This window comes from Benincasa hispida, chromosome 6, assembly GCF_027475165.1.
Source record: "Benincasa hispida cultivar pf3 chromosome 6, pf3_genome.v1.1, whole genome shotgun sequence".
In the NCBI taxonomy this organism is placed as follows: Eukaryota; Viridiplantae; Streptophyta; class Magnoliopsida; order Cucurbitales; family Cucurbitaceae; genus Benincasa; species Benincasa hispida.
In genome coordinates, this window is record NC_143483.1 from 6,553,727 (window position 1) to 6,571,252 (window position 17,526).

At 34.4% G+C, this 17,526-nt stretch overlaps 3 protein-coding genes across 23 annotated transcripts in view; 1 reads left to right on the forward strand and 2 right to left on the reverse strand.

Moving 5' to 3' along the window:
- The first annotated feature begins 988 nt into the window (after nucleotides 1–988).
- Nucleotides 989–3,148, forward strand: LOC120080084 (alpha/beta-Hydrolases superfamily protein). Its single transcript, XM_039034639.2, has 3 exons — nucleotides 989–1,395; nucleotides 1,499–1,797; nucleotides 2,256–3,148. Exons 1-3 carry the CDS (start codon nucleotides 1,270–1,272, stop codon nucleotides 2,758–2,760), a joined length of 930 nt encoding a protein of 309 aa, XP_038890567.1. The 5' UTR covers nucleotides 989–1,269; the 3' UTR covers nucleotides 2,761–3,148.
- On the reverse strand, nucleotides 3,029–11,068 carry LOC120080085 (MICOS complex subunit MIC10-like). Of its 2 annotated transcripts, XM_039034641.2 has the most exons (3): nucleotides 10,759–11,068; nucleotides 9,858–10,000; nucleotides 3,029–3,406 (listed from the first exon to the last, which is right to left on the reverse strand). In XM_039034641.2, the coding sequence occupies exons 1-3, from the start codon at nucleotides 10,889–10,891 to the stop codon at nucleotides 3,392–3,394; spliced, it is 291 nt and encodes a 96-aa protein (XP_038890569.1). In that variant the 5' UTR covers nucleotides 10,892–11,068; the 3' UTR covers nucleotides 3,029–3,391. The 2 variants fall into 2 exon arrangements, with proteins under 2 accessions (XP_038890569.1, XP_038890568.1); XM_039034640.2 differs by lacking the exon at nucleotides 3,029–3,406 and having other exon boundaries at nucleotides 9,687–10,000; nucleotides 10,759–11,054.
- Nucleotides 11,069–16,256: 5,188 nt separating this feature from the next.
- Nucleotides 16,257–17,526, reverse strand: part of LOC120079859 (origin of replication complex subunit 1B-like) — a 79,427-nt gene continuing 78,157 nt past the window's right edge. For all 20 annotated transcript variants that reach the window (XR_005482360.2, XM_039034292.2, XM_039034293.2 and 17 more), the window contains one exon: nucleotides 16,257–16,636. Coding sequence is in view for 19 of the 20 variants with exons in the window: in XM_039034292.2 (XP_038890220.1) it covers nucleotides 16,573–16,636 (64 nt within the window). In the remaining variant the exon portion in view is untranslated. The remainder of the gene's footprint in view (nucleotides 16,637–17,526) is intronic.

The window sequence follows — 17,526 nt, forward strand, 5'->3', positions numbered from 1 at the left end:
AGAACAATAACGGAAAGATGCAAACTTGGAAAGCTTTAAAGTGACAACGAACTTAATTAAGTTGCCTCTTGGTCACTTCAATGCATGTAATTGAAATAGAAGAAATACGACATTATTATCATGAAGAAAGAAGAGGATGAAAAGGGAAGAGATTAGAATACAACAATACGATTGAAAGAGAGTGATTCATCCCGACAGGAGGCTACAAGGTAGCATCGGTGGAATACACAACGGAGTGGAATGAAGAATTCGTGGAATACGATGATTTGTTGGCGGAATGGTGTGAAAATGCAGAAGAATCGATTGATGGAAAATTTGGGGGTGAATTTTGCATGATTTTAGGATCTTGATTTTGATTATAGAAGGAAAAAAACTTTGATTTTTTAATTCCGTAGATTTCAGCCAGGTTTTATTTCAATCCATATATGCTTCTTTTTAAAATTTAATTGTCAATGGATTAGACCAGAGATAATTACTAATATACCCTTTATCTATCTTTTATTTTAATATTTTTTATTCTCCATATTACACAAAAGTATAATATTTGATCAGATTGAACAAAAGTAAAATTTTGGTTCCAAACAAAAGAAATCATGGATACCCTAATTGGTTAAGTTGGTTGTTTAGAACCATCATAAAAAACTGTCATCATATCTATATGACAATTACTTACTATAACGAATCAGCAATTTATAATTAGTATCAAATCTAATGTCATCACATCTATATGATGACGGTTAGTTATGATGTTAGTTTAGAACCATCATCTTATTTCATGCCATTATGTTATTAATTATTTTGTTAGTTTGTAATCATGTTGTATACCTAATGGATGGTAGTTGTAAACTGACATCAACCTATTTTATGTAGATGACGTTTAATACCCATTATTATTGTTATCAAATGAAACTTAAAATCTTTTCTACTTTTTAAACATTTTACAAACTTAAGATTAGTTTAAATGTGTAGTGCTCCTTGACACCACACCGGTACGAAATTACTTGTATGTTGAGGATTTTTTCTTTTTTCCTTCAAATTTATTGATGAGTCATTTTTCTAGTATCAAAATAGTCCATCCAGATATTTTTAGGAAGGACAAAAAAAAAAAAAAAAAAAAAACGAAGATAAGAAATTGGTGATTTACATGGAAACTAAGAGGTTGTGTTTGTGGGTTTTGTGTCCCCAACTCCCAGGATATTTTTAGGATATTTGTTTTGGACGTCATTCACTGGCTGCCACTGCAAATATTTTATTGGAGAGAGAGAGAGAATGGGATTAGCCTCCGCCGGAGCGCAGTTGATTTCCCTTCCACCAACGGGGAGCAGTAGCTGCCGCCGCCGCATCGGGACGCCATTTCAACTACCTTACTTCCGATTTACTTCTCCTCTCCCTTTTGTATGTTTCTTTTCCCTAACATGTTTACCATTCTCAAAAACCATATATATAAATTGAATCCTCATTTTGTTGAGAGTAATTAAAGGGTTGAGATTATTTTCAGAGGAAATGCGGTAATAGGAGTGATTGGAAATGGAAGGGCAAGAGAGAGAAAAAGGGAGGTAAAGTGTGTTATAGCGTAGAGGGAGTGGAGGATGATGATGATGATGATGCTGCTTGTGAACTCGTTAATGGAATGGAGCTTTCAATTGGGGAACAACCTCATCATTCAATCCCTGCATATCTCTTTAAGGCAGTCAAGAACAATAATGGAACTGCCATTCTCCTCTTGTCCGATCTCTTTGCCTTTCAACATTCTTCCATTAGAGACTTTGCTTATCGTCTTGCTTGCAATGGCTTCAAGTATGCTGCCCTACCATTCACTTTCAATTTCAAAAAAAAAAAAAAAAAAAAATTCAATTTAAAATAAATTTCAATTTTGTATTAAAACGGTACCCTAAACTTCCAATTTTGCATTTAGTAAATATATGTAAATTTTGAAATAATATATCAAAGTTTAAAAATAAATTTACAATTTGAAAGTTTAAAAATCAAAACAATTCAAACGACAAATTATAATTCAACCTTCATCGCTTTTCATTTCCTCAACTCAATTAAGATGTCAATTGTGTTAACGAATTTCAAGTACAAACAAAATATTAATACTTTTTTTTTTTTAAATGCAAGATTGAAACTAAAAATACACTTTCAAACACTTTCAAACAGGGTTTAAAAGTTATGTATCCTGGAACCTTTTGATGCCAAATATCTTCTTTTTTCTCTCAATCATGCCACGATTGTTTGCTGAAGTTGAACTGCAGTGTCTTACTTCCAGATTTAATTCACGGAGATTCATGGAAGAAACAGTCTACAAAACGAGACATGCAGAGGATTGCAGAAGACATAGGAACAGTAACAAAATGGTTGGTCGACGAGTTTTCAGCAGCAGGCCTCTCGAGGAAGCTTGGGATCATGGGATTTGGGTATGGGGGAGGCCAAGTTATAGAAGTTCTAGCACGAGATGAGGGTGCCTGTTTCTGTATTGGAGCCTCCCTCTATGGTACTGAAGTAGATCCATCTCTTGCTACCAAAGTCAAGGTTCCTGTGTTACTCATCTCAGGGGACAATGATCCACTTTGTCCAGTGAGTGTCATGAAGGATTTGGAGAAAAGGATGGGAGAAGGTTCCAAGTTAGTGATATTTGGGGGAAGAGGCCATGACTTTGTTCACAACCCTAGATCTCCAGAAGAAGATGAAGATGCTGAGCAGGCTTTTCTAATGATAAGAAATTGGCTGCATCACGGATTGGTTGCAACTAATATTTAGCTAACTACCATAGCTAATTTGGTAATGAACGAAGTCAACCTGATTCTGATACCACTGCTACTAGGATTCCAAAATGCCCAAGACTGGGGCATGCCCACTTATACACAACTCAGCAATATGATGCAGTCATTGATAAACACATACTATCAGTTGGGATCCCTATGAGTACGTATTTTTCAGGCTAAAAATTGCTTTTCAATGATCCATATCAGATGAGTAATAATTGAAATGATAAAAACAAAAACAAAACTTAAGTTAAATCAACCAGTGTCCAAAATAATGTTTCACGTTTCCCCACTACTTGAAGCCATCAAACTGCGAAGTGTATGATACAAAAGATGGTTGTCATAGCATGAATTAAATAAACAAAGTGAGGGTTGCAAGAAAAGTACTTATTAATTTCTTATTTCCTCTCCAGCTCACGTAACTCTATTAGCAACAGGAAAAAGTTACAGACGCCCACAAAAATATGCAGCGTGCATGGAGATGAAATTTAATGTCTACATGCAAAAACGTTTGTATTACACAATGGAAACCAAGCATGGGAAACGTAAGCTTAACACTCTCAAGTAAAATTACGGTTTCACATCCATTCAATCTCAAGACAGCTTGCTTCTCACAGCATTTGTGACTAATCTTGCCCCTCCTGGACAAAACCAAATGTCAACCAGATATCAATACATAAAATGTTGACAAACTATTATCTGCTTTAGAAATTTCAGAAAACAGCAAATGGTTTCTCCTTTCATCACAAAGATATGAGGGAAAAAATGCGTGGAAAGACTATGGAAATCGATTTCCACATAGCAAGAAACCAAAATACGTGTTACAATAAACAGAAAAAAAGTATCAGTTAAAAGATCAGTTATTCCTGTGAAACAAAGATTAGAAACTGTGGTGATCAGGTGGACAACGACCACAAGCAACTTCATGTTTTAACTTTTCTTTCATAGTTGGTGGTTCTTTACGGTTCTAATTAAGAGGGCTGGGTTTGGTTCTTTTCCTTCAACAAGTTTCTTCACGTCTAGAAATTATCCCGGCATCCAAAACTAAGAAAAACATATATATATATATATATACAAATTGAACACAATTTAAGGTCCCAAGTCTAGAAACATATATATTTTGCTTACCCATGCTTTATAGGTCGCAAGTCTCAATCCCATCTTTTTCCTCTTGTCAAAAATAAGAAACGAGACAAATTATACTTATAACATATTAAAAAGAAAAACAGATCGGTTAATATAACCTTTTAAGGGAGGGCAATCTCTCTCGCACAACACTATTCCCAGAACTACAGTTCCCTTCCAAAACCCGAACTCCTATTTATAACCCTCAACTCAAACAAACTCCAAATAATATTCTCAATATTGTACTACTACTAACGCTGTTGACAAGACTATTTGGACACCTATCACCATATAGTGCGAGGATTCAGTATTGCTAAAAAAGTTGTTATTCTGTTGTAAAGGCATCAAGAAAGTTAATCCACTGAATAGCTAATACAAAACTTCTGGATGATCTACAAATAAAAGAGGTGCCAAGGCTGCATAAACAAGGATAGGAATAAACATGGGATGTATTTTTTTTGGGGGGGGGACAAGCCGACAATATAAGACCACCAAGACACCTAAAACCAAAGAAGCACAGACATGGCAACAAGACAATTTCTAGAAATGTAGGGCACAGACAAGTTGGAGATACTTTATTTTAACCTTTTTTTTATAATGAAATAACTTTCATTGAGAGGGAAAAAAAACCTCAAAAGGAAAGCCAATTCAAGGAAATTGCTACAATAGTGCAGAATAGAACCCATAGAATAATTACAAAAGCTCTTTGAAACCAAAGCTAAAAAAGAAACATAAAATCTAGACCAAACATCCAAAGGGGCCCTCTCCAAACCTCCAAGAATTTTACCATTCCTTCCACCCCAAGGATCCACGAATTGCACACCCCCGAAAAAGCTACAAGAGCAGGTACTTGCCACAAAAAGGAAAATCAAGGAGGAACTCTCCAATCGTACTATTAGAAACCTTATGACTAAGAAGCACGGACACGGACACGGACACGGGACAAAGGATACGACATGATGACACACCAATTTTAGAAAAGGTAGGACACAACTCATTCAGGACAATAGTTTTTATTTTTTTTTAATATATATATATATATTAAAAGATCAAACCTAAAATACTTCCATTTTTTTTATTAATTATTAAAAATAATGTTATTTAAAAAAATAAATAATAAAGAAGAAATTCAAAAAATAATAATAATAAAGAAGGAAAGGACATTTAAAAGAGAAAAGTCAAAAACCCATTTAAAAGAGACCCAACGTGGAAAGAATGTAAAAAAGCCCAAAAGCCCATTTAAGTGTAAAAACCCCAACCTTAATGATGTTTCCTTTTTCCCCCACTGTTCTCTTTTTGACACCCACACACAACCCCCTCATCTCTCCTCTCCGATTCTGCTTTTTCTCCCTTCCTCCTCGATTCTTATCAACTTTCACCACCACTGTCAAAGTTCTCGATGCTGATACCCCCCTTCGTCATTGCTCAGCAAGATAAAAAATGCAACGTTTCAATTGTTTTTTTAGATTGAAACTTGTCATGTCCTGAGGTGTTGCCTGCCGTGTCTGACCGTGTCGAGGGTGTGTCCTGCCGTGACAGACATTACAAATTTAATAATAAAACAATAAACATGCCAATTAGCATGGTATCCGACACCGGCCTGGCCATTTTAGGAGTGTTTGTGCTTCTTATATGACAGGCAAGCCTAAAACCAAATGCCTGGAAGAAACTACTCCAAACCAATCTCACATACTTGCACCTACCTCCAAAGAATATGATTCAAGTCTTCCTTTACCTTTTGACAAAGAATACAACAACATGGGCCAACTAACAAGGGAGATTTCCTAGCAAGCTAATTCAAAGTATTAGCTTAATCGTGTAACACCAGCCAAGCAAAGAACTTAACCTTCTATGGAATCTTTATTCTTTCATAGAGGAGAAAAAAAGATTCACTGACAAGAGAAGAGCCCAATAAACGACGAAAGAAGGAATCACAAGAAAACCCACCCAAAGGGTTACTACTCCAAATGTGAATCATTTCTTCCCAACCTAAAGTCAACCTCCCCTATCAAATATAGGAGAGCTCAAACATCCACCACTTCTTTATAAGTCAATATATGCCATAAGCTAGGGGGAAATACTCTCGAACCAGACCAAAAATCAACCACCAAGTGGTTTTTAAAGGATGACCCATGATAGAGACAAAGAAACACGCAGTAGAGGGGTTTATCCCCCACCACACAATGAACCAAGTGAGAGAAAGGGAGCTCAAAGATAAATATCTTTCCACGGATTTTGAAAAGTATCTCTCACACTATCTGATAGCCAATCAAAAGGGTGAAGCCCATACTTGATAACAATGACCCTATGCCAAAGGTCTTAGGCTCAAGGAGAAAACGCCACGACCATTTAGCCAACATGGTTTCATTGCAAGTCCTTAAATTCCCAATTGCTAAACCCCCAAACTCACATGCTTCTCAACAACCTCCCATCTCACCAAATGTGCCTCTTGCTTTCTTCCACCCTACCAAAGGAAGTTATGCATGAGCTTCTCTAAATCCTTACAAACCAAGCAAGGGTCTGAACAAAGAGAAATAGTAAATGAGGAGACCACTCAGCACATAATGAATAAGCGTCAATCATTTCTTCCATGATGCCAAACTTTCTAACCTTATCAACCACCGATTCCAAAAAGAACTAGTCTTCAAGTTGCCACCTAGAGGGAGACCTAACTACATAAAAGGGAAGAAACCTACATCATAACCCACCAACCCATAGCACTTACCCAACGTCTTTGCTTCACAATTAATCTCCATTATTCAACATTTGCCCTCGTTAATCCTTAGCCTTGACATAGCCTCAAAATAGGCAAAAACGTGATTCAACAACAAAAACGAATCCACCTTGCCAAATCAGAAGATCATGTAATCAACAAATTGGTTATGGGATGAGGCAACTTTCTTCCTGTCAACCTCTAAAGATTCAATAATGTAACCTTGAACACCTTTAGACATGATCCTACTCAGAATATCAAAAACTAGCAATAAGAGAAAAGGGGATAGAGGGTCATCCTATCTTAGACCTCTAGTGGCCTTGGTTTTCCCCTTCAGACAACCATGAATAGGATAGGACTAACTCACATTTCTTATACAACTCCACATCCACAGCCTCCATTGGTAATCAAACCCTTTTCTTCTCCGACACCTTATACAAGAATTTCCAATCAACATGTTCACAGGCTTTCTCATAGTCTATTTTCAAAATTACTCTCTCTTCAAATGTCTATAATCCTCAGTAGCTTCATTAGCTATAAGAGCTTGGCCAAGAATCTAACACCCAGCAATAAGCCTATCCATCATTAGCTATAAGAGCTTCCCCCGCCTCCCGATAAATGATACAACAAAAAGGACCCAACAACATCTTTATCATAAGCCTATCCATCGTATTCAGATGACCAAGCAAAACCTGTCAAGAAAATAACTTAACTTTCTTTGGAATCTAATTTTCCATATAACATCAAAGACTGACTCAACAATAGGAGAGAGATGCAAAAGAATCCTAAAGAATGAATTGTAAGAAAAGCACTCCAAAGGGTTAGGACACCAAACACAAGCATCCCTTCTCCCAATCCTAAAGTTAAAAACCTCAATCAAGGAAAGAAGAGAGACCACTTAACCCTATCTGTGTGCTCCTTCTTAGGAATAAGGCACACAAAGGTTTCCAAGAAGGAACAATTCATAATGCCTCTTTCAAAGAGAATTCTTCAAAAACAATTTCCAAATCCCCCTTTAGAAGATTCTAGTTACCTTGGAAAAAAGACATGGAGAAACCATCTAGACTTAGAGATTTACTCCTATAACTCCCCAAAATTGCTTTCCTAATTTCTTCCAAAGAAAATGGCACCACCGACTCTTCTCCCTCCCTAGGCAAAATAAGGCACCAATCAATACCTTGAATAAACAGTTTTGGCATCACAATGGGGCTATAAAGGTTAGATAAAACCAACAGAACCTCCTCTTCCACCTCCTTGTCACTACTTGTTCTCTCCCATGGCCCTTAACCAAAGGATTTCTTATTTCTCCTTCTACTAGCCACCCTATAGAAAAAAGCACAATTACAATCCCCATCCTCAAACCACTCCGCTTTCATCTTTTGGCTCCAATTAATATTCTCCCTTATCAAATCAGCATACTCCCCCTCTAAGAGAATCCCTCTGCCTTTCAAAGCAGGATCCAAAAGACCCTCCAACTCCTTCAAATCAATCTCCTCAATTCTATTAAGGATTTCTTGCTTTTTGATTTAGACATCTCCAGAAACCTCTCTATTCCAAGACCTTCAAGTTGCTTTTAGCACTCTTGGTTTCCTCATAAAATGAGAACCTTCCCAACTACTATTAACCCAAGTAAACTTACCATTCGAAAGAGAAAGACCAAAAAGGTTGCCACCCTCAATAAAGTCATTAAAGAGACATCGACTTCGTCACCCTCCCACCAGAACCTCTCTCTTGGGGAATGATCCATTTTAAAATTACCAGCAACACACCATCTCTAGCCATAGTAGCAGATTTGATACTCCAAAATAGATAAGATACATAAATTTAACATCAAATGTTTAAAAGTGCTTATAAAATTGGTATCATGGACCCTCCCTTCCCCCTTTTAGACTTTCAAATGTGAATTTAGTGTTGGGTTATATTTTATGATTGATCACATGTAATGGGTTGGGCAATGGCATATAGCAAAGAAGCACGAACATAGACACGACACGACATGAACACAATGACATACAAATTACAAAAAATGTAGGAGTAGGAGTAGGACACAAACAGATTAGGGACCAGTTATTTTCTTTAAAATTTTAAAACAATATTAAAAGACCAAACTCAAAGTACTTTAGTTTTTTTTTTTTTTACTAGCTATTACAAATTAAAAAAAAAAACATGAATGGAGATTTAAATGGCCATTGAATTTAGATTAGAATTTAAATAGTAGAAAACCCCAATGAGTCATATGAGCCCACTTTAACCCAATACTACTACCTCCAATCAACTTCGTAACCGCTTCAACCAACACCATTGTTTTGTTGCCAACCTCTTATGACCAACACAATCTATTGTTGACCGCTTGGAAGGTTTGGATTTTTTTTTTATGTACCATTTAAATGTTAATATGGTGTGTCTGCCACATGTCCAATTTATTATTATTTTTTTTAAAAAAAAGGTGGAATATCCAACATATACACTTTGTCAAAAACAAATTGTACATGCTTCCTGGAAATGTAGTAAGGAATAAGGTTAGACATTTTTCCCTTTCTCAAAGTTTAGTACACCCTGGCAAAACAGCTCTGAAACAAACAGGAAAAAAAAAAAGGTGCGCCACCTATCCATGTTTTCAGGTTGATGTGTTTGAGAGTGTCCCCTATGATCCAATTCCAAACATGTCCTAAGGGTTCGAAATTGAAATAAAAAAACAACAAAAAAGTACGATACTTCTTTTTTGCTTGTCAAACGCATGTTTGAAGTGTGTGTGTCAGACATATATACAACACAAACACCCTACCAAACAAAAAAGGTTAACCAAAAAGTTGGCATCTTTGGAAATTTTGAACCTTCAATTTTTCATTGACTAAAACAGATATATGGGTTGCAAATTTATAATCTTAGTAACTAGGTAATGACGTAGATTAAAGATTTTGTTGAAAAAGTCCCATAGGCTCTCTTTGCAAAATTACTAAGTCCTAACAAGTAATTTCTAGATCACACAACTCCTAATAAGTATGATCTAATGTCTGGATTCTGATAATTTACAATCGCACACGCTTAATACTTCTAGCCCTTACAACAAAATAAATTAATTCTTGACCATAACATAGTCCATATATATATATATATAAAGAAATCAATATAAACACATAAGAATCAATCTCTCCAGAAAAATTAAATCAGAATCTAAAGATGATCAAATAATATCATATTAAACAGAAAAATTCAAGGAGATGATTTTACTGTAAAAGAAAACGTGATTTCACCTGTGAAGGCTGAGCCTCTGTGATTTTGGGAGATGCGAATTTTGCGGTGGAACCTTCAAATAAGGAATTACAATCTGTGTATGCTGATCCAATGCCCAATCCAGCACCAAAAGCTATAGAAGCCCAACGAGTCACCGGACTCCCTAGTTAATCACGATATGGTGCTCATTAAACCATAAAACTTAAGTTTCAGAAATGATAAAACATCGGTATATTATTGAGTGCAGGTGCTTCAAAATAAACAACCAAAGAGGCCATCTATTTTGCAAAAATCCAGGATGTCCACAAGTGGGTTTCTGGGTTCAAACTCACAAGTTTGCTTAACAAAATTCTAGAAAATTCTGATATTCGAGGATGCAACGACCCCAATCTTGATATTTTTTTTTAGTACAACTACAACAATGGAAGAGATGGAATCGAACCTTCACCAAGAAATAAGGTCATGTCAATTACCTTACGCTCAATTTGGCATCCAATATTACTGCTATCCATGTTATCTGTTATAAACTGAAAGGACATTCCAGTATTTGTGCAAGCATCCATGTTATATGTTCCCGATACTTAAGAAACGGATACACTAGTACATAAAAACATGCTCTATGCGAACCTCGATTTTCTAAGTCTAGAGTCTCGTCGCAGAATAAAATCGTTACATCTCTTCCATTTGCAGATAAACAGACATTCCAAATTGACAGACGAAAAAATCTGAACATATGGTTGATCCAATGTAATAAAATGCAAATCCAATTTTTAGGAAAAAATAGCGAGAGAACGAAATGCTTCAAAAAGAATTATTTTGTTCGCTTAAAACTCCAATGCTTCCCATCCGCCATATGAAGATTAGGAAAATATAATAAGGTGGAAATAAGAAAAGAGAAAAAAGGTGAGGAATTATTATTACTGAAGAAAAGGAGACCACCAAATGCACCAGCCAAGGAAGAGTAAACGAATCGACGCAGCGTCAAATCAAGACAAGCGTCCCACTTGGCATTCAAATCGTGCGGTGGAGGCAAAACCCCTTTGTTCTCAGCCATATCTAGGGAGGAACTGTCAGACGCTATCAAGGGATAAAGTTGTATGATATCCTCCCCGTCGTCGTCGTCGTCGTCGTCTTCTTCTTCTTCTTCTTCTTCAGCTTTGTGGGAATGGCCGTATTATGAGGGTTTCCGTCGGACCCCTATCCTGCTTCGTTTGGTCAGCGGGTTCAGCCCGGCCCCATTTGTTATTTGGGCCCATTGATATCAATGAGCCCAAATACCAATCCCATTCTTGGCCGGCCCTATCACGTTGATTGTCGTTATCGAACCATTTTTAATGGAATAAATGGCCATAACTCTGGATTAATAAGTTCAATATTGTATTTTAAAAAAGAAATTTAGTCAAAACCGTTGATTTGAAAAATGGCTAAAGGCAAATTTACCGTAAAATGACCAACATGAATTTAAGATATATTGATTTGCTCTTTGTTTTTCCAATTTGACCCTCACGCCATTGTTAACATCATTAATAAATATTAATATTGATTTGCTCTTTGTTTTTCCAATTTGACCCTCACGCCATTGTTAACATCATTAATAAATATTAGTGCTCATATGGCTACAATCTAGTTCTCTCTATTAGGACTGGCAACGGGATGGAAATGCAATCCCTATCCTCATTTTCGTAGGGATTTATAATCCTCATCTCTGTCCATTTCCTGTTTTGAGGAGTCAGGGTCGGGATTAAGGAATCTCCATTCGAGGATCGGGTCCCTACAGCAAAAAATTCTTCGTTTATATTTTTATGTTTAATCTTTTTTTATTATTTTTATATTAAAATTCTAAATATTTTAGATAGCAAATTTATGTTATTATTTTTATTTAAATTAATAATAAAAAATAGATTTTTATTACAAATTTAATATAAAGTTAAAAGTTAATCAAGTTATGAAATGAAATTAAAAAAATAAAAATAAATAACAAAAAACAGTAACTTTAGCTACTGTTATATATATATATATATAAAGTATTGATAAAAATATATACGGGTGGGATCGGGGATGGAGACGAGGTAGAGATACCTTTCCTGTCCCCGATCGAGGACCCAGTTTGTGCCCTAGTTTGACCCCATCCTGGATCAAATCGAGGATTCTCTGATCAGGGTGATATCCATGGGGATCTTTGTCAACCCTACTCCCTACCGATTAGAGGAGAAAGCCAACAAGGAGACAAAGAGTCCTAAGTACCTTCCGACTCTATATTATTTGGAGAAATCGTGGCTCAAAAATGGTAAATACATATTCATCCATGTGATCCAAAATTTGATTAACCCCAAATGTCGTTATAGATATAGCGAAATCATATTTTGACAAAGCTAAATATGAAAATCAAGATCATTGCTAAATTTTTTAGCCTTCTTCAAGTTTGCACTCATGTTATCGTCCAACAATATAACTATTAATCGTATATTCAAATCTTCACAATGTAATCTTTACTAAAAATTTAGGTCCTCAGGTTTGAATTCACATCATCCCATTTGTTTGAAATCCAAATTATCTTCTTTTTCTTTTTCCGAATTTTTGGGATTAATTTATTTTTCAAACCTTTTGAAGATTAAATTAACATAACTAAGGTTCGATTTGATAACCATTTCGTTTTTTGTTTTTGGTTTTTGAAAATTAAGTTTATTTCCTCCTCATTTTTTACCATGATTTATATTTTTGTCAAGTACAATTGTTGAACTCCTAGCCAAATTTTAAAAACAAAGACAAGTTTTTAATAGTTACTTTTTCTAGTTTTCAAATTTTGGCTTAATTTTTTAAATTATTGGTAAAAAGTAGACAATAAAAGAAGAAATTTGGAGGTGAGATGTAGTGTTTATAGACTACTTTTAAAAACCAAAACCAAAAAATAAAATGGTTACCAAATGGAGTTTAAATTTTAGAATTTTTGGATTGAGTATTTTTAATTAGGTCTCTAATTCATAATTTTGAGAATTTAATATTATCTTTGGATTATTGAGAAAAGTTTTAAGACCCCAAATTTATCTCCAATGTCTCTAAAGATAGGTTTCACATCTTTTATGGTTGTTGAATTTGAGATTTACTTGGAGTCTAGTGTTGGAAAAATAGAGAAAATTTTGTGGAATAGAAATTTGCTCAATTTATGTGGTCATAAAAGAAGGAAAAGGGGGAAAAAATATTTCTTAAAAAAAAAAACGCAGGAAAATGGAAAGAAAAGAAACCCTAGACATCTTCGTCCTCTTCCTCCTCTCAACCTTCAACCTCCCATGGGCATCTCGTTCTTCGGTAACCTCAGACAATGCACAAATGCCTAGCTTTGGTGACCTATATTTGTAAGGGCGAGCAATAGGATTCGAAAAACCGAAACAACCAACTAAAGCCAACAAAACCAAAGTCAGTCGGTTGGTGACTAGGGCAAGCAATAGGACCCGAAAAATCAAAACAATCAACACCAAACCAAAGTCAATCAGTTGGTGACCTATATTTGTAAGGCAAGCAATAGGACCTCAAAAACCGACCAAATCAAAGTCAATCAGTCGGTGTGTTAATTTTAGTCGAAGTTGATTTATGTATTGACAAAATCGAAAGGTCGGTCGGCGAGCCAAAATGGATCAAACCGACCGAACCGATCAATTATATATATATATATATATAAATTTAAAAAAATGTAAAATATGATCTTTAGTATTTAATGTAGACGAAACTAGCGGTTGGTTTCCAAAGTAGGTAATCATTAGCTTTTTTTTCTTCTTTTCTTTTTTTTTTTTAAATAAAAGTAATTATATTCTTTTTTTTTTATATATATAAAAATAATAATTACCCTTTTTTATAGAGTTGTTTCCCTTCCCTATCGTGATCCCTTCATTTTTTTTTCTTTTTTAATTTTATTTGTCTTCTCTCTCCAACTTGCTAGAGACGAAATGGACATAATTGGCCAAACAATCGAGCAATCAGTTGGTATTTCTACTTTCATCAGAACCGACATGCACTGACCGAAAACATGCTGATATGTCGATTGTAAGCATCAACTTGAGCCCAAAACCAACATCGCTCGATCGATTATTGCCTCTAATTTGTTCGACCTCACCCACATGTTGATAGTGTTACCCATGGACCCATCATACCTCTTTTCCTAGAGCGTCATGATGATGAATCCCACTGATCGAACTTGTGATACAAGTACATGCTTTGTTTTAGCTTCGCAACAACATTTCTCTTCTTTTTGTTGAGCTTCGACGCCTTAGTAGACTATTATGGGTCTTTTGGACTAAAAGATATAATAAACATAAAATAAAGATATAAACAACAAGGTTGAGAAAATAACAAGGTTTCGGCCAAAGATAGCATTCATGAGCTTAGGGGAGACGATTAGTTCACGTCAAAGTCCAAATTAATGTGCTCAGCCTCGGTCAAGGGCAAGGTTGAACCCGAGCCTAACAAAGTAGCAAATGGGCATGTCCTGTGCATATCCCAATCCAAAATATCAATCTACGACCCTAGCTGAACGTGAAATAGGGCACACCCCTTGACCTGGTAGGTTATATGATTATCCTAAAGTGACTCTGAAACCCTATTAGAACAACCTAGGTCCATCACCTCCATAAATACATCATTTGAATTCCATATGGAGTAACTTATATCTTATATACAAACTCCTTAGTTTCCACACTTTTTCACTCTTTGACTTAAGTTTCAAAGTATGTGTGAAGTGTGCAAGTTTTCTCTTTTGCAAGCCACACTTTTCTCCCCTTGAAATAAATTCAGTATTGTTGTCACATGAAAATTATGTGTATTTCTCCTGTTCAGATTTTGGTATCAATAGTAATAATATTTCTCTACGTTTCACATAGTTTCAGTGTTGTCTCAAATTCTGTTTTATCTGAAACCAATTTATCCACAACTTATTGGTTCTTTATGTTATTAATTTTTCATTAGGCTTTTCATTTTGAAGTGAATTGTAGGTTCATTTGAAATCTTCTTCTTCTTTTTCCTGCTCAATACAGGTATAATACAGTGTGCTAATCATTTCGATCTAATTTAATTAATCATTTCCATCTAATTTAACTAGGTTTTTGATTCTTGTGTTATCAATTTGTCATTTTTATTTGTAGCTTAATTAGTGCCAACCTTCTAGAAGGCTTAATTATATTATGTTTTCGTTTGCTTTACATTTTAGGATGATTTGAACATTTAAAAAACAAATAATTTATAGTTGATTGTGTATTTAAAAAAAAAAAAGAAAAAGAAAACATGAATACAGGTTTTTTGGATAATTAGTATTTTTTGTTTTTTTATGTTTATTTACAATTTATCAATTTCTTTTTTCTACAAGGGTATTTTCATCATTTGGCTAGTATTACTATTTAGACATTTTTTTTTTTTGTTATTTTCACAAGTGAAACTTTAGTGTAGCCATCCTCATTATATATCGTAACATCTCGAGCTGTCATGTAAATTTAATTAATTTTTCTAAATTATTGAGTTTTATTCTATAACCAATTTTTTTTTTTTGCTTCTTGAATTATCATCACCTTTGCTTCCAAATCTTGGGTAGAGATCTAAGATTTTTTCTAACATTTTCAGATGTTATATAGACTTATTGGTGTGTTAGTAAATCTAGTAAATATATCGATTATAGACTCATTAACATCCATCTTATATAATTCATAATTATGAACAAGTATGCTAATTTTGAACTCTTTAACTTGATTTGTTCCTTCATGAGTAATTTCAAAATTGTTCCAAATTTCTTGAGCAGAAGAACACATGAATTCTATTAAATCTATCTTTCTTTAAAGTACAATACAAACAATTTATAGCTTTAGCATTAAAGTAACACTTTATACTTTTTCATTTCATTTTCATTATTCTTCTTCTAATTTAAGCCTTATCAATATTATTAATCTTTTTCATTGGTACATAGGACCTTTAGCAACAATTGGCCACAAATTATAGTCCATATATTACAAATTAATTTTCATTCTAGTTTTAATATGCATAATTTCAACCATCAAAGTAAGAAAATCTCAAAGTAGATTGACCTTCAAAAATTCTATTTACTACTAGATTTGTCATAATGCTCTGACAATAAAGATCATAAAAAAATTGAAATTTCAAGATGAACTACCTCACTCTGGTAGTAATTATTGGAAAGGTATGTCAACCCTAGAAGGGAGTAAATAGAATTTAATTAAACTTTTTTTTTTTTAAAAAAAAAGCTTAATTTAAACTAATTAGATACTTTTTAAATTTATCTAAATTAAATTAATAAACACACCAATTGATGCCAAATAATAAGATTGATAAGAAGTATGAAATAATGAATTCAATCATTCTCAACCAGCAAGAATAAGTAATATGGAGCATGCAATTAAAATTATTTGTAAAATTAACTAATATAGAGTAAGAAAAGAAAATACCATAATTTTTATAGTGGTTTGGTTAAACTCCACCTACACGTAGAATCCTATTGAACGTTGCTCAAAGCTAGTACACAATAGAAACTACATAATTTTCAACGGACAACCTCAAGGATTCTAAAAACAAGACTCCCATGGGATCAAATTAAGAGAAGTAAAAAAAACAGTAACTTCAACCTGTATTGCTTCGCTCAATTCCGAAAGGAGGGTCTAAATGTCTCATATGGGCAAAATTGAAACTGGTATATTATATGATCAAAATTGTTCCCAACAGATATTAGCAGCTAAAATAGATTTATAGATACTTAGCCAACCAAGGTATATCCTTACTGTCTTTCAGTGCAAATGAGACGTCATCACTGCATCACAATAAACAGAATTAAGTTAATTCACACTGGCGTATCGGCTATTAATTGAGATCATATATTGGTGAGGGGGAAGAATAAGTTAGGTGCAACGACAAAAATTAGGCTAGCTTTTAGTTCTAAAGATTTGGTCTAGATTTATATTTGATCGCTAAAATTTTAAAGGCGACCTTTTAGTTTTTGAAGTACAGAAAGTAGTTAGTAATGGTACTTGAGAAAAATTGGCTATCGGTTGACTTTGACAAAAAAAAAAAAAAAAAATGGCGCATGCTATGGTCCTTAGCCCCTTGGTGATGTGTACACTTTTAAATGACATGGAAGAATTTAATAATTTTATATTTAGTATTAATCAAATTAGTTTTTTTTCACTCTCCTCGTTGCCCATCCTTTATTCTTTCTCATCTTCCCCTCCATAATCATCGATCTCTACTACTACTACTTCATCCGAAACCATGTTTAACCAAATCACTACCACTTCTCTATAAATAGAAAAATTATATTCTTGTATGGACAATTTTTAATCGAAAGACTTTGAATTTTTATCTTTTGAGCTACACGTCACTACCTCTCAAGCAAAATAGACAATGACAGTTAAGTGAGAAGGAGAGGGGGAATCCAACAACAGAAATGCGACTTCTTCCAATCCTATGAAACTTCTCGAGACATCATCTTTGTCAAACTTAAATGTGTCAATTCTCATTTGGCGGGAATTTGAGGATGGTCTTGAAAACGAGTTTAGCGCTGATTTTTTAAATTATTTTATTTTCTCAATTTGTGTGGGGGTGGGGTTGAGAATTTGGGACCGGTTTTGGAAACGAGTATTGTCTAATTTGGGGGATCTAAGCAGCGTTTTAAAGAATTTTGATTGGAAAAACATGCAACAA

Coding starts and splice junctions, on each gene's coding strand:
- LOC120080084 (XM_039034639.2), top strand. CDS start 1,270: ATGGGATTAGCCTCCGCCGGAGCGCAGTTGATTTCCCTTCCACCAACG. Junction 1,396..1,498: donor TTACTTCTCCTCTCCCTTTT/GTATGTTTCTTT, acceptor GATTATTTTCAG/AGGAAATGCGGTAATAGGAG. Junction 1,798..2,255: donor CTTGCTTGCAATGGCTTCAA/GTATGCTGCCCT, acceptor GTTGAACTGCAG/TGTCTTACTTCCAGATTTAA.
- LOC120080085 (XM_039034640.2), bottom strand. CDS start 10,891: ATGGCTGAGAACAAAGGGGTTTTGCCTCCACCGCACGATTTGAATGCC. Junction 10,001..10,758: donor TGGTGGTCTCCTTTTCTTCA/GTAATAATAATT, acceptor GTGATTAACTAG/GGAGTCCGGTGACTCGTTGG.